At 32.3% G+C, this 16,609-nt stretch overlaps 1 protein-coding gene across 1 annotated transcript in view; it reads left to right on the top strand.

Moving 5' to 3' along the window:
- The window catches only part of CDH9 (cadherin 9), a 168,196-nt gene that overhangs the window by 118,966 nt on the left and 32,621 nt on the right, over positions 1-16,609 (top strand). The window contains exons 3-6 of the mRNA XM_003809055.5: positions 4,113-4,407; positions 13,053-13,172; positions 13,765-13,932; positions 16,073-16,260. Of these exons, the coding sequence (XP_003809103.1) occupies positions 4,113-4,407; positions 13,053-13,172; positions 13,765-13,932; positions 16,073-16,260 (771 nt within the window). The remainder of the gene's footprint in view (positions 1-4,112; positions 4,408-13,052; positions 13,173-13,764; positions 13,933-16,072; positions 16,261-16,609) is intronic.

Here is a 16,609-nt window from a genome sequence, read left to right on the forward strand (position 1 = left end):
CCAGCTGCAAGATAAAGTCCCTCTGCTTTCCTTAAGCAGAATTCTCTTCCCACGACCACCACAGCTGGGAATGTGCTTGATCACACCTGAAGCCAGTACAGCTCTGAGTCTTACCCAAGGCCCACAGCAAGTGTTGCTTGCCTACCACTGCTGATAATTCAGGGTCCAGGGGCTCCTTTAGTCAGCAGATGATGAGTCCTGACAGAATTGGATTCTTCCCTTAAGGATAGTAGGTTCCCTTCTGGCCCAAGGTGTGTCTGGAAATGGGGGCCTCAGGACTCTGCCCTATCCTACTGTGACTGAGCTGGTATCCAAGTTGCAAGACAAAATCCTCTTTCCCCTCCCACCTCCTATTTTCAAGCAGAGGAAAAGGTCCCTCCCAGAGGTGCTAGTTGTGCTGTTGGTGGTTGGGAGAGAGGTGGCACAAGTACACATTTGGCTGCCCTAGTTGGTGTCTCACTAGGTCACATCCCCCCCAAGTCCACTGGCTCTGAGCCGAGCAAGGCACCAGGACTTGTCCAAGAATTACAATTTTTGTGGCCTAGACGGCCCTTCAAGTTTATTTTAGACCCCAGAAGACTCTAGCCCATGGTGGCAGGACTTGCTGGCATTTGGCTTCTGACCACTGGGATGGGCAATTCCCCTCTGGCCAGGGTTAGTCTAATGCTTTCTCCATGGGTGCCAGCTGACTTCTACCCTAAGTTGCTTTCCACTGTGACAGGGCAGCATTGAGTTCCAATGCAAAGTTTCACAATCACTACATTCACCTGCTCCAGCACATAGATTCACTCCTCACCATGTGGCTGGTGCAAGGGGATGAGAGAAGAGTGGTCCAGCCAATTCAAGACTGTCTTTTCTACCTTTTTCAGTGCCTCTTTTATTAATATGATGGTAAAATCAGGTACTGTGGTCACTCACCTGATTTTTCATTCTTATGAAGGTGCTTTATTTGTGGATAGTTGTTCAATCTGATGTTCCTGTGGGAGGAATTTTCACTGTAGGCTTGAACTTGGCTGCCTTACTCCACCTCCTCTTCCACAAATCCATTTTTTAAAAAATGTTAAACTCAGATGTTTTATTAGCCTGGATTCTCCAGAGACACATAAAACATATGTAATTTTATTATAAGGAATTGATTCTCAAGATTATGGAGGCCAGAAAGTTCCAAGAGCTGCAGTTGGCAAGCTGAAGACCCAGGAGAACTATGGCATGGTTTCAGTCTCAGTCCAAAATACTGAGATGCTAGAGAGTATATGGTATCGAGTTCCACATCGAGTCTGAGTCCAAAGGCAGGAGAAGATTGATACATTGGCTTGCAGATAGGCAAAGAGAGTAAATTCTCTCTTACTCAGCTTTTCATTTTGTACTCAGGACTTTAAGGGATTGTTTAAAGACTAGTCACCCATACTGAGGTGTGCAATCCACTTTACTAAGTCTAGCTATTCAAATTCAAGTCTATCCATTCAACTTATGTTAAAAAGGCAAGTTTTATTTATGATCTGATTTTATGTGAAAAGTTAGTATTAAAAAGAGGAAATATTTATGGTCTTCAAGAAATACATGTTGAGAGACTTAATAGAAGAATATCAGTCTTTCCCTTATGCATTTTACAGTTTAGTGGGCATGGTAAACAATTACATCAAATGTGATGAGTATCATGATAGGGAATGAAGTGTGCTATGTAAGTCAAGAGCAGGCTCATCCATCCTAATCTAGTGAGTCAGGAAAGGCCTCCCTAAGGAGGAAATTGTAAAATGAAATATGACAAATACTTAGTTAGAGGAAAATACAAAAAAGAAGGTAAAGGTGTAAAAAGGTGAGGGAAACAGATGCAAACATCAGGCTTGAAAGCTAGAACAGGCCTTCTGAGACATAAAGGCAAAACAAAACAATTGCTATGTATAGAATGTATAGCAAGAGGGAAAAGAGGCAGAGATGCCTCTGGAATTCAGGGCCAGCTTATCCAGGATGTATAAATAAGGTTATAGAATTCAAGCAATTACAATAATAATAAAAGTAAAGTTTTAAAAAATTATATTTTTTCAATAAAATAAACTTAGATTTAAAAACAAACAAGCAAACCACAGGCCAATATAACACCAAAATGTGCATGATGCTAACTCTGGTTTTTATGCCTTCAGGTTTATAGTTCTTAAATGCTGTGACTTGAAGATGTTTAATCTAGATTGTAATAAGACTACATTTGTGATGTGGAAAAATCACCCTCTTTAGTATGAAAAATTGCTTGGAGTGGAGCAAGAGTGGAGGCAGCATGATTAGAAGATTGCTCTGGTGGTCCAGAGAAGATAAGATGAAGGAAAATACATGATGTAGCCATAGAGATGAAGACAGATGTCTTGAGAAGATATTTCAGAGATGGGAAGGCTACATGTGACAATTATTTTGATGCTGAGCTTGCAAAGGAGGTGTAAAATGTGAAACATTTCTAATTTTGGCTATGATTTAAAAACATAATTTAAATAGTCAAATAATTCAAAGATAAAATGGAATGCTGAAGAAATAGGTGAGGGCAGGATGTAAATGGGAATTGTAAAGTATATGATGTAAGTCAACATAGCAGGGGTAAGCTAGTTAAAACTCCAGTTTTATTTAAAATTTACTTTCTTGATAATTTCAAATATATAGTTTATTATTTATTATAGTCACCATGCAGGGCAAAAGACCACTGAAGATTATTACTCCTGAATAAATAAAATTTTGCATTCCTTGATCAATATCTGCCATCTGCATCCACATCCTTGTAAATGTTCTCACCACAAAAAAAAAAGATAAGTATGTGAGGTGATGAATTTGTTAATTAGTTTTATTTAATAATTTTATAATGTAAGCATATATCAAAATATACTGTAGTCATAATTTTATGATAAAAACAATTATTGTTTTCAATTAATTTTAAAAAATTATTTTCAGAATCGTGTTAGGATTGTAAAATCTTTAAGGTTGTTTTTCAATTTGTAATTCCTAGGATTACATGGTCTGTTTGTTGTACATATTCAATGATAAGCCTCCTACATTAAGAAGTTATTTTTACAGATGGGCATTTATCAATGAAAAGAAGACAATTTATGAAAACATAATCCTATTTTTTCCTAAGACATAGTTCATATGGCCAGAGGACAAGCTGTGAGTTTTATATTACTTGAAATCTAAAAGATATAAAGAATAAAACATTTTCTAAAAATGAGAACATCGTGGTTGAAAAAGTATTCTCTCAGAGTCGTATAGAAAATAAGTAATTACAAATCTCTTTCTCTCTCTGATTAGTCTCTCTGAATACAGAGCCTGTGAATCTACAATCAATGTTCTACAGTAGTTCCCCCTTAATCATGGTTTCACTTTCTGAGGTTTTAATTACCCACAGTAAATAACAACAAGATATTTTGAGAGAGAGAGAAAGACAGACCATTCAAATAACTTTTGTTATGGTATATGGTTATAATTGCTCAATTTTATCATTAGTTATTGTTGCTTATCACTTATTGTGCCTAATTTATTAATTAAACTTTGTCGTAGGAAGGTACATATAGGAAAAAACACAATATATACAGGGTTCAGTACTCTCCACAGTTTCAGGGATCCACTTATAAAATGTATCCCCCACAGATAAGGGGATACTCTGTACTGAAGGAGAATAAAATCAGTTAAAAATTAAGGTAGCTATTCTAAACTTGTCATTATAATACCTTCAGAAATCTCTCAAATCATATCTTAGAGCTTAGTCATTTTAAATGTAATCAACATTAATTAATCTTTTACACTCAAGATGTAGATTAATGGATTTTTTTGTAATGCACTGGAGGTTTAAATCTTGGTAACATTTTATTCATAAATATCTTTGTTTTGACAGATACATATTAATTTTCACATTATTTTAAATCTAGTCCATTATGATGTCTAAATATGACTGTTAAAAATTTTGAGTATAATAAGAACTGAAATATTTAACTCCCTCTCACAGCAAAAGTCAAGATAACCATTAAGATAATTATTGCAGAGCTGTTATATGGAGATGAATTGATAGCGCCAAAATTATGTTTTATGTACTGATAATGTATATATTTACAGAACTCTTCTTTTCTACCTCTCTAAAGCTTCACACTGACCAAGATAAAGGAGATGGAAATTTAAAATACATACTAACAGGAGATGGGGCTGGCAGTCTATTTGTTATAGATGAAAATACAGGAGACATTCATGCTGCAAAGAAACTAGACAGAGAAGAAAAATCTCTGTACATTCTTCGTGCCAAGGCTATAGACAGAAAAACTGGGCGGCAGGTGGAACCAGAATCGGAATTTATCATTAAAATTCATGATATCAATGACAATGAGCCAAAATTTACAAAAGACTTATACACTGCCAGTGTTCCTGAAATGTCTGGAGTCGGTAGGTATATTCTAATCCATGTAAACTACTTTTTATTTGTTGGTTTGCTCAGGTAATTATTATTGACTTGTGGTTATGATATGTGGCCTCTTTCAAAATAGGAGTTATAACTGTTAACTACTATTTAGCTTAAACTAACTCTTCTATTTTTATTTCTATATATCTTAATTCTCCTGTTATGTTGTAATTTATATAAAATATGATTATCAGTAGCAGTTAATTCATTTTATTTCAATCAATACCCTCAACTCTACTAACTGGCATTCAAATGGCAGTCAAGTGGAATGTATTTTTTGCCAGAAATCAAAAGAATAATAGATAGTATCAGCAGTTTTGGACAATTTTGCTCGCATTATTTTGAATAACAATGCTTGCATTTGGCAAATTTCTACTGAAGTGTTTTCTCATTTGATCATTAAAGCAAACTTATGTGGTAGGCATGAGAAATAGAACTTTAAATCCCTATTCTGTTAATTAGAAACTCAAGATTCAGAAAGATTAAGCAACTGAATTAAGATCAAATAACCTGGTAGCATCATGACAAGATTGCAAGTCTCTTTATGTTATTTTTGTGCACATTTTACCACTGAACATTGCCTTATGCAAACTGAAAATAATTGTTTCACTACTACTTCTTAAGGCTGCCCACCATTTTAGATACCACTTGTGCAGAGTTTTATATGTGTATGACTACATTTAACTCTATTAATATAAAAGGTTTAGGTTTGTTAATGAAACAATGAGAACTGATTCACATCATAAAAATATTTCTAAAATAACTGACATAAACTTAATTTACAAGATCTGCAGCCAATTTCCCAAATTTGATACAATTTAGTTGAATACTATTTCAAAACCAGTTTTCAGTGTATGATTTTGACATTCTTATAACTAATATATGTTTCAGTCTAAAATAATTTCTATAGAAGGAGAAACAAACTTATCCACCTTTACTGAATGTTTAATGTAAAATGTTAACTATGTGAGATATTTAGCAGGAAGAACCAAGAATTTTTAAAAACGTATTTATTCTCACCTCAAATGAAATGTCATCTAACTGAGGAAAACACAGTTAAATAGAACTGAAATAGCACTTTCAGGTATTCACTCTAATAAAACAAAAGGAATTTATCAAATTAGACAGGAGTCCTGTGAAATCATAAAGCTCTAATACAAAAAATGAGTGGATATGTTTCCTGTTATATTTTTTAGTATCTTAGTTGCATGGAAAGTGCTAGATTGGTTTGTATAGGTCGACCAGTGGGCTAATTTAGACACATACCATGTTTTTTTAAATGGGTTTATATGTGAGATTAAGGTACATATAAAATTACACTCATCAACTTCCCATTGATGATTATTTTAAAGTAATTCTGTTTTTGTTAGTACCTTTTGTAAAATATTATCGTTTCTCTTGTGTACATATTATTTTACCAGATATGTTGAAACCTTACAATATAAAACTTTCACTTATCCTTTCCCAGAAAGATTTGACATACCTAGAAAAGTAAAAAGTATAATTAAGATAATGGAAATATTTGAATATGAGAAACTTTAAGAATAATTATTTTAAATGTGAATACACAAAATATTTCAAAGAAGTACCCCACTTTTTTGAAAAAACAAGTATTTCCCTATCAGAGACTATTGATATTTAATCGCACATAACCTGTATTTTCTCCTACATTGTTTTCTGATACTTAATGGACTATTATATTTTACTCTGTGTATTACTATTTGTCACCTGTATACATAATTCAATGTATTTTGTCTCATATGAAATACTAATACAACTAGGTTCTATTAATATTTGTTGAGTAACAATATCAGAACTGAAATACACACACACACACACACACACACACACAAACATATATGTATATATTTTAGAATCCTTCACTGGTTCCATCACTCATAATAAAATATACAATATATAAGTTTATGCATGAAAGATGTTTTGTAGTTTATATTGTACAAACTCTCTTTCTGTAAGGCAATCTATATTTCATTTACATAAGCTTTAAAGTGTAAGGAGTACAACTTCGGATCAGTGTAGGTTGCAGATACAAGGATTTGAGCCATTGTCAGTTGCATTCACCACCTGGCTAGAATTCCCACAAAATGAGACAAGGATATAGTAGCAGGCAGATGTATGGCTCTGGCTGCAGCTTTTGGAACTAAAAAATAAAGATTTAAGAATACAGATAAATTTTAATCCTATTTGTAGAAGACAATTGTTATTCTTCATTACTAATACTAACATTATATTACTTGCTTCCACTTTGGTTCACCTATAACTTTGTATGTGCTTCCATTACCTAAATATAAATGTATAATATATTATATACAATATGCATATGCAGAAGATACTATACTTGGTTTAATTGCCTATTTTAATAAATACAAAAACATGAGCCCAGAAGAATTAAACTGACTTGGCCAAGTTACTACTAGCCTAATTTTAAAAAGAAAAACAAAAATTAATAGATGCAGAGTGTATTAGTCTGTTTTCATGCTGTTGATAAAGTCATATCCGAGACTGGGAAGAAAAGGAGATTTAATGGAATTACAGTTCCACATGGCTGAGGAGGCCTCACAATCATCATGGCAGAAGGCAAGGAGTTGCAAATCATGTCTTACACGGATGGCAGCAGGCAAAGAAAGAGAGCTTGTGCAGGGAAACTCCTGTTTTTAAAACCATCAGATGTCTTGAGACTTATTCACTCTCAGGAGAAAGATGCAGAAAAGACCCTCCCCCATAATTCAATCACCTTCCCATCAGGGCCTCCCGTGACACTTGGGAATTGTGGGAGTTACAATTCAAGATAAGATTTGGGTGGGAACATAGCCAAACCATATCACAGAGATAGCTGGACAATTTTATGTCTTACTATTTTTCTCTGTTAAATAGTTATGTTTATTATTTATTATTCAAAATCTAGTCTGGAAATCTTTTAATTTATTCAATCGTGAGTAACTCCTGTAAATTAGTATCTTTCTTATTTATTACTTTAAATCAAATGTCCTTCTCATTTAAATTAAATCTAAATAAGAATATAAGGGGATAAAGCCCCTGCATTTTAATACATACATATCTATATATATCTGTATATATATAAAACTATATATAATCACATATATCACTATATATAACCATATAAATGTGTCTAAATAAAAAGTAGATGTATTTTACCTCCTAAACTTGTATTGATCTTTTATTGTAACTCTCCTACCTTATTTAAAGGAAAATAAAAGACTAACTTATTATAATTATTGCAGGTGTGATTTTCTTTACTCCTATGTATCCAAATAAACCAATTTACATAGGAAAACTAACAAGTAATATTTAGGAACTCTGTCATGCCTTGTGTATCCCATATATTAACAGTTAAATCTGATGCATAATCAAAGAATTAAGAATACATCTATTAATAATACACAATGATTTAATTCTAAAATTATTTTCAGATAGTACAAGATATTTTCATTTAAATCAAAGAGTTAAAAACTGCAAGTATTAGCTTTGTGAAGAAATAGAGTCTTATGGAATAAAATAAGATTTCTCTATTATTGCCCTACTCTTCTTTACAATGTTATTTTCTGTTGATCTCTATTTATCTACTCCTTATTTCCATTCATTTTTATTTCTTAAAGTATTTGTTTCTTCCTCTTCTCTCTTACCAACTCCTTCCCTTGTTGTTTCCCTCTGCTTCAGTTTCTGTCTGTCACAATCATATGCCATATTTCACATTGGATTTTTAGTGCCAAATGTCCAACCCATTTTCGGTTAAAATAAAATGACTCCAATAAACTCATGAAATCTGAAATACACTAGCATATTCTAATCAGAACATATAATCTGGAAGATATACAAAGATATATATTTAAAGATAATGGGATACACTTCGATTACAATGTTTTGTGTTTTCCATTTCTATTTCTATTTTTTTTTTCTTGTGATCATTACACTATTGATTAAATATTTTCTATCAACTTGCTTCATGTGCATGCTTTCGTCTTCACCTAGGCAAATTTTTGTTTTGTAAATTTGGTGATTGGGGATGCTTCCTTTCTCAGTGACTGGAAATATCCCCCACCTTCACTCTCAAAAACCTATCCAGTCCTCCTCCTAACACTTTGACCCCCAACCAGGAATCCCTTTGTAATTTTTTACAGACAACAAAAATAACTCAGTCAATGAATTCTTCATGTCCCAGAGGTTTGCTATGTGTGGATTCAATAATGTATCCAATTGTATTTCTAACACCAGAGAGATAGGCCGTTTGGTAAAGTATTTATAAAGAAAATTCTTGACCAAATATATTTATAATGGACTTAGACCTAGTCCAGCTCTATCACATACCGGGTTTGTGGTCATTAGCAACTTCTATGTACGCCAAGGCCCACATCCCACATGTATCATGAGGATTAAGTAATAAAAACTAGTCAGGTGCTGAGAACTATGTCTAGTCTACATTAAGCATTCTGTGAAAGTTAGTTCTTAGGATTTTGCACTAGATTCTCTGCTGGGTTTTAAGTATAAAGTGTTGAACAAACTAGATATGGACTCTGCCCTTAAAGAGTTTGCATTTCACAGTAAAATAAACTTATATCTAACAAAGCATGATTTAAATTCCTGGACATCGAATTAATGGACCCCTTATAATTCCATGACACTGTCTGAAAACATCACCCCTACTTCTCTTATTAGTGGCCCCCACAGCACAAACATTTATGTTTACAGAGCAGGGCACTGTTTACCCCTGCTCCTCAAGTTAGTGGCTGTCATCGCCCTATGGCAGAAGAAAACAGTTGACTCTGTCAAAACCAGAGAGGTGTGAAGAATAAACTCCTTTTTCACTTTCTGTAACTTTCATTATCTTATTCTCACATTGAACCAAGTCAAAATATTCCAGTCTCTTTTCTACAGTGCTCTAAAGACAGGCCTTAGGCTACAGGGCAGGAAAAAGCCCATACTATTCACCTCTTTTCTTTGTTTCCTCTAGTTCATAGAGTGATTCTGTTTCTTTAACCTTTAGTTGGTTTTACCATTCTATCAACCACTCCAGACATATGGAAAGAGACAGATGATAGATAGATATACATAGATACAGATAAAGAGAATGTGTGTGTGAGAGAGAAAGCTTTTACATGTTATACAACATAATAGGCGGTGATACATATTTTCTGACATTACCATGCCACAAAGTTGCTGTTTGTTAAAGAAGAATAAAGGCAGTATTTCCCCTTCTCAATACTATCTGTGTCTAGAAAACTGTTTAAATTAGTAACATTTATACTGACTAAGTAATCTTTGTATACAAATATTTTATTGTAAGTTTATAGAGAGAGATAATTAATGCCAGATAGATAGATGATAGATAGATAGATGGATAATAGATACGAGGCCTAGGTTTTGGGGTCATTTACATTTGCGATTTTAAATATTTCAAACACTAGATTCAAAACACTTTCATATTTGCATATAAGGCACAAATATATAGAGGGATGTTTTTTCTTTTATATATGAAGTTTATTTTGTATAGTGTAATAAAATGAATTGATTTAACTTCCTCTAATATGATGTGTAAATATATATGTAAGACCAACTGGCATAACTTGGTTACATTGTGTAATCTAAACTTTTCTTATCTTTAAATTATAATAATAATTATATTGATGAATTTTTCTCCCATATCCAGAGGAATGCTTTTGGTTCCCCGAAATCTTTAGCCACCGAGTTATTTATCAGCTTTAACATTTCTTCATGATTTACTATCACAGAATTAGCCTTTGAGTCTTTGAAATTTTTCCTAAAGATTATTAGTTATACAGTTAAGTAAATAATGAGTTAAGAATTACAGTAAACTTCTTTGATTCCTTAACATATTTTCTATTTAAAGTAAGATATTATATGCAAAACTCATAAAAATGTGAATTGCAAAAATAATGGTCTCAAAATCGTGTTCAGCTCTTTGATATGAGATGCAATATATAAATTTGTCATTCAAGTTTCACTATATTTTACTTACTATATTTTTATCTTTAATATGAAAATAAAATATTTATTTTAAATAACTAAAGAACAAATAAAAATTATACATATTTTGGAAAATTTAGTGGGATGTAAATATCCATGTGTATTCTCTTTTATTTTGTCTCTATAAAGAAACATTTATAAAATTAGTATAAAATGGCTGGGCACGGTGGCTCACGCCTGTAATCCCAGCACTTTGGGAGGCCAAGGTGGGCGATCATGAGGTCAGGAGATCGAGACCATCCTGGCTAACATGGGAAACCCCGTCTCTACTAAAAATACAAAAAAGATTAGCCAGGCTTGGTGGCGGGCACCTGTAGTCCCAGCTACTTGGGAGGCTGAGGCAGGAGAATGGTGTGAACGCGGGAGGCAGAGGTTGTAGTGAGCCGAGATTGCGCCACTGCACTCCAGCCTGGGCTACAGAGCAAGACTCCATCTCAAAAAAAAAAAAAAAAAGAAAGAAATTAATATAAAACCTATAAACCATTTTCTATTTAATTTTATTACTAAATGCTTTTAACTTTTAATTACACCTCTGAAAAAAACTACAACTCTTTATTCCCTATAATCTAACACACTGTCTCTCAGTTTGCTAAAAAATAACATATCAATGATATTTTGTCAGTGACTACCAGTGTTTAAAAGCATTCTTAATTATTACCAGAGCTCTGAGAGGTGGAACAAATATTTTATGTGTGCTTTTAGCTTTTTGGCCACATCATAGAGTTTATTCCTTTTGTTTATATTAACTTCTTTCTCTTTGTTAAGCGTCTTTGCGTAACTTCAAAGATCATCTACCGACTAATAGAGCTAATAATCGAAATTAAAATTCCACAAAAATATTATTTGAAAGAGTCAAATAAATATAAAAGATTGTTTTTACCTGTACCCATTATGAAAGCTTACAATAATGTTCATGTTAAAAGAAAAATAAAATGGGTAACTCAAGAAATGTCCTAAAATTGATGAACGAACTACTTGTATTTTCAGCATATTGGTAATGCTTAATAATTCATATTTCAGTAACCTCCAATTGTGAAAACCACACTTATTCTAATATATATCACATAGGGTTATATAAAGAGGACATTACATGTAAATTAAAAAAAAAACACTTTGTTGAACTTCTGCACATCATAAAGTGATTTGTGTGGGGGGAATGTAAATCACTTTATCATTTTTGCTTTCATCTAATGAACACATGGGTGGATAATTTTTTAATGATAAAAGCTTACAGCTGGGATGGATTAAGTAAATATGCAATGTTTCCATTCACTCACAGGACACATCAATTGCATTACAGTTGAGAAAACAGAGGCCTCAAGAGAATGAGCTCAAGTTGTCATTGTTATGCTAATTAATTTTGAGAAAACATTAAAAAGCCTTGCTCATTTGATGTGTTAACATTCAAACATATTGACAGGAAATGAGCTGTTAATATTGATCTTAATTACTATATATTAATTTTTGGAATTGGCATACACATATACAGGCAACATTTGAGAAACATCCACCGTAATTCAATTAGACAAGTTATTGAGTGTGTAATGTATGTGGGCTATTAAATTAGGTGGTAGGGCCAATATGGAATTCCTCCTGTTTTCAAAATCTTTAAAATGTATGTAAGAGTCAGACTCAAACTTTTAGAAATTATGTAAAATATACTGAACAATGTCCTACAATCTAGCTTTGTCCAAGGCTAGTAGGCTTCAGTTAAGGGTGATGTCAGAACCATGCTTTGAATATTTATGGATATTCAGGAAAAGATAATTTTAAAAATTCATCAATATATTTTATTATGCTGATCCCTGCTTTTAAAGCACTTTTATGTTTTGAAAGATTTGAAACAAAATTTAACATAATTTAAATTTAATGATATAAAATTAGATAGTAAGGTTAAATTGCAGTATTGCATGTGACACAGAATTACACACTTTACACCTTCTTTTGGAGAATAATGATTTACAAATGTGCAGCAAATAACCAGTATTATGCAGCATATCAATAGGGGTAATCATAAGAACCATATTATCTATATTTAAAGGAGAGGCATAGGCCCTTCATAATTAGGTATATCTTGGGAACAAAAAATATCTTGCAGGTCAATTTTACAGCATTTTGGTTTATTTCTTCATAGAAATTGTCTCTTTATTTTTTTATTTTATTTACCATTCACAGTCAAATATACCAGAATAAAAAGCAGCAGCAGGTTAAAAAATGTTAGATTTATCTTTTAAATACATGTTTCCAGTTAGTGGTAAATGTATTAATTACAAATTTCATGTGTGTTATATTCATTTTAAGAATGTTTGCCCTAAAACACTTCCAATCAATTAAAAATGTGATGCATCAATTAGTCTTATTATATTCACCTTACTGATAATATATTTTGATACTTTTTCTTAGATAAACAAAAAATTAAGAAACACTTCAGTTTATAGAAAATGAGAAAGGAAAGTAACTTTTTTGAGGAAGTATTTAAATAAATTTCTTCAAACATACAACATCGTCTAATACAAAACACTGAGAGCAACATATTTTTAAGAAAGATTGCTTCAAATTTGGAAGTATGTAAATGTCTCTGTTTGGGGATGGGGGTTTCATGTAGGTACATCTGTTATACAAGTAACTGCAACAGATGCAGATGACGCCAACTATGGAAATAGTGCCAAAGTGGTCTATAGCATATTGCAAGGACAGCCATATTTTTCAGTGGACCCAGAATCAGGTACGACATTTAAACTTGGCTGACTTCTTATTGTATAATACATTAAGATGCATAATTAATTTAGAGATTTTTAAAATATTTTAAAACCATTATTCATTCAGTTTCATGTTTCTATTTGTTTCCTGTCATTATTGAATGTAAACAAATGCAAACTTTCTATTATTTTAATAACTTATTTGAACCCTTAGCTCTTTAAACTATTATTCATTGGGTTTAAATTTGAAACACTAAATACAAAATTTCACAGAGATTCAGCACATTATGTGGCATAGAGAATACTCAAAACTTGAATATGACAATTGTCAAAATTAAACAACTGTATATGTCTAAAGATTTTTGGCTGAAGTTAATTTTTGTAATCAAAAAAATTAAATACCTTGATTTAGCAAAACCCATTTCATGAACAATAGCCCGTGGGAAAATCCTTCCTGTTCTGTGAATTATCTTAAAGTGGTTATGGATTGAAAGACATATTTAAATACACTGACATTTTATGTTTGTTATAATCAACTTTTGTAAAATGAGTCTTGTCTAGCTTAATTTTAAAACTCAGCGATTTAATTGCAAAACTTTTGTCTGCTTTTTCCAAAAGGCATAATAAAAACTGCATTACCAGACATGAGCAGAGAAAATAGAGAGCAGTACCAGGTTGTTATACAGGCCAAAGACATGGGTGGCCAGATGGGAGGCCTTTCTGGAACCACCACAGTGAACATCACGCTGACAGATGTCAACAACAACCCTCCTCGATTTCCCCAGAGTAAGAAATGTTTCAGTGATCTCATGTCCAAAAACTTCTCAAATACACTAGTAGCCAAGTTTAATATTCAGATTTCATACTAGTAGTTTTGCTATTGGTTTATGCATAAAGAAAAAACCATAATCCATTCCTCTACCAAAAAAAAAAAATCACAATTTCCCACAAATAGAGAGTGATGGTGATTATTTTCATCATTTTTTGGAGTATGTAGTGGAAGAAAACAAAGTATTAAGCTTCTCCGGCAACTTTTAAATTAACTTCTCTAACTTTGAAGGATTATAAAGTTTTCCAGACTTCCTTTCTCATCATTCACTGAGATTGTCTCAACATTTTCCTTTGGATCCACTTCTTGGTTAAGAGGGTGGGCTCTCATGTCTGGCTATCTGGATTCAAATCCTGTGTCTCTCACTTGTCTTACCTCAGCTACCTTGTTTTACACGCAGACTTATAATCTCTTATCTAACTGATTCTGAAACACAGACTTCTTGATAGTTTAAAGATATCAATGCAGATGGGCTTATTTAGCATCATTTTTATATTTTCCTAGTGGCCCATAGAGTTATGGTTTACTATGTTTGTGAGGGCATTTTAGACGTATTCAAGTTTGGTAGTATCTCTGTTACTAAGTTATGAAGATTACATCAGTTAACACTCTTTCAGTTGTCACCATTTTAGGACGGACATTAAACCATGGATGCTTTGCATTTCATGATGTCCTGCAGAAAAAGATTTCCATTCTCTGCTGAAATTTGTTATTTTGCAGTGAATAAATATATAAGGACCCCTATTTCGAAATATTCAATTAAAAGCTGAAACTTAAATTCATATCGCTAATCTCAATACAGTAAAACATTTTTCCAGGCCAATTATATTTAAAATGTTGTATTGATCTTTGAATGGTGGACATATTCATATGTTATATGTAAAACAATAAAGTTTGCTGAGAACATAAATAATAAGCCTAAATAACATAAACATCTTTGCATTCATATTCCTTTATAAAGAGTATTACTCGATGCATTTTTAATGCCTTGACATTCTGTAATTCTGTTATCTATAATAATGCTAACAAAACTTTGGAACTATAAGAGTAATAATAAAATATTAAGGACTAGACCCAGAACTAAATTTTTGTAACCCATAAAACAAACCTATGAGTGAACTACTATCATTATCATCCTTATTTCTTAGACGCAGACATCAAAGTTTAGCGAATTTAACTAACTGGCCAGGTGGTCAGAATTCAAACCCAGGCAGTTGAATTTATTTACTCATATTCTTAACCACCAAATAAATAGGAAAGAATATACACTTTGAAGTCAGAAAGAATTAGTTTTTGCATCCTCCCTTTCCCAAGTCTGCAGGATAATTTCCTTAAGACCTGCCCCTGAAGATGATATAGCTAAATTGGTCCTTTGAGGACTAGTGTGAGGATTAAATAAATTAGCATATAAGCCTTTAGACCTTGTATAGACTGCAGCACATTGTAAATGTTTAAAAATATTTCTGACCTTCATTAACATTAAAGTTTTCTTTTTTCTATTGTCTCTTGAATAGGTAGCCACAAACTAAAATGCTTTTAGGGTTACCAGAATACAATATAACACTTGCTTGAACCTACAAAAAATACAAACATCCATGCCCCACTAAAAGATATTAAAACTAAAACAAACAGCAAAAAAAAAGAAACATTGGTCTGTATGGCATTATTTTTTATTCCTGATTTAGAATAAAATAATAAATGCATTTTAAAAAAATAATTGAATACATGTTAAAAAAAAAGTGTGATGACCATTTTGAAAGCCCCAGATGAGCAGTAAATAATTGTTTTTCATGTTCTTTTAAGCCAAAAGTTCTGGATTCTTATATCAGACCTACCATCTATAGTCTAAATAAATTTGGGACATTCTCTAATTTTTTTTTTTTTCTGGGACTTACACTTCTCATTTACTAAATGAGAGTGTTCTGTTTTATAAATTATTTTTCCAAATTAATAAATATACAATTTTGACAGCTTACAATTCAATATGATAAAAACTCTCCCTATTTAAAATTAATGTATTTAAGTTAAAAATGCAGAGGAAATGAAAAAAAGTTATATAAAGATGAAATGTCAAAACAGCTCTTACTTAATTTATAGGTACGTATCAATTTAATTCTCCTGAGTCTGTACCTCTTGGAACTCATCTTGGAAGGATAAAAGCCAATGACCCTGACGTGGGGGAAAATGCAGAAATGGAGTATAGCATTGCTGAAGGAGATGGTGCAGACATGTTCGATGTCATCACTGACAAGGATACACAGGAAGGGATTATAACTGTCAAACAGGTTTCTTTTCACTGTCTTCATTTTTTCATTGAGTGCTTTATAATTTATGTTTGCTTTTCAGTAAAGGGAAAAAAAGCCTGGGATTTATTTTCTCCCATCTTTTACATGCTGTCTATCCTTCAGATAAATGAGAATAGTTGTGATATCACTTCAAGCAAGTTAAATGTCTTCATAATTGACACTTAAAACCTCAGTTGCTCATGCTAAAACTAGAAAACAGTCAAATTAAAATTAGATAAACTTCAAGGTACTTGTTTTGTATTTCTCCATAGAGGAAAAAATAAACACACAGCCATCATTATTTCATGCACTTTTCAAAATATTTTCATTGTAAGTGTGATGATATATT

The sequence above is a fragment of the Pan paniscus genome, chromosome 4, assembly GCF_029289425.2.
Source record: "Pan paniscus chromosome 4, NHGRI_mPanPan1-v2.0_pri, whole genome shotgun sequence".
Lineage (NCBI taxonomy): Eukaryota > Metazoa > Chordata > Mammalia > Primates > Hominidae > Pan > Pan paniscus.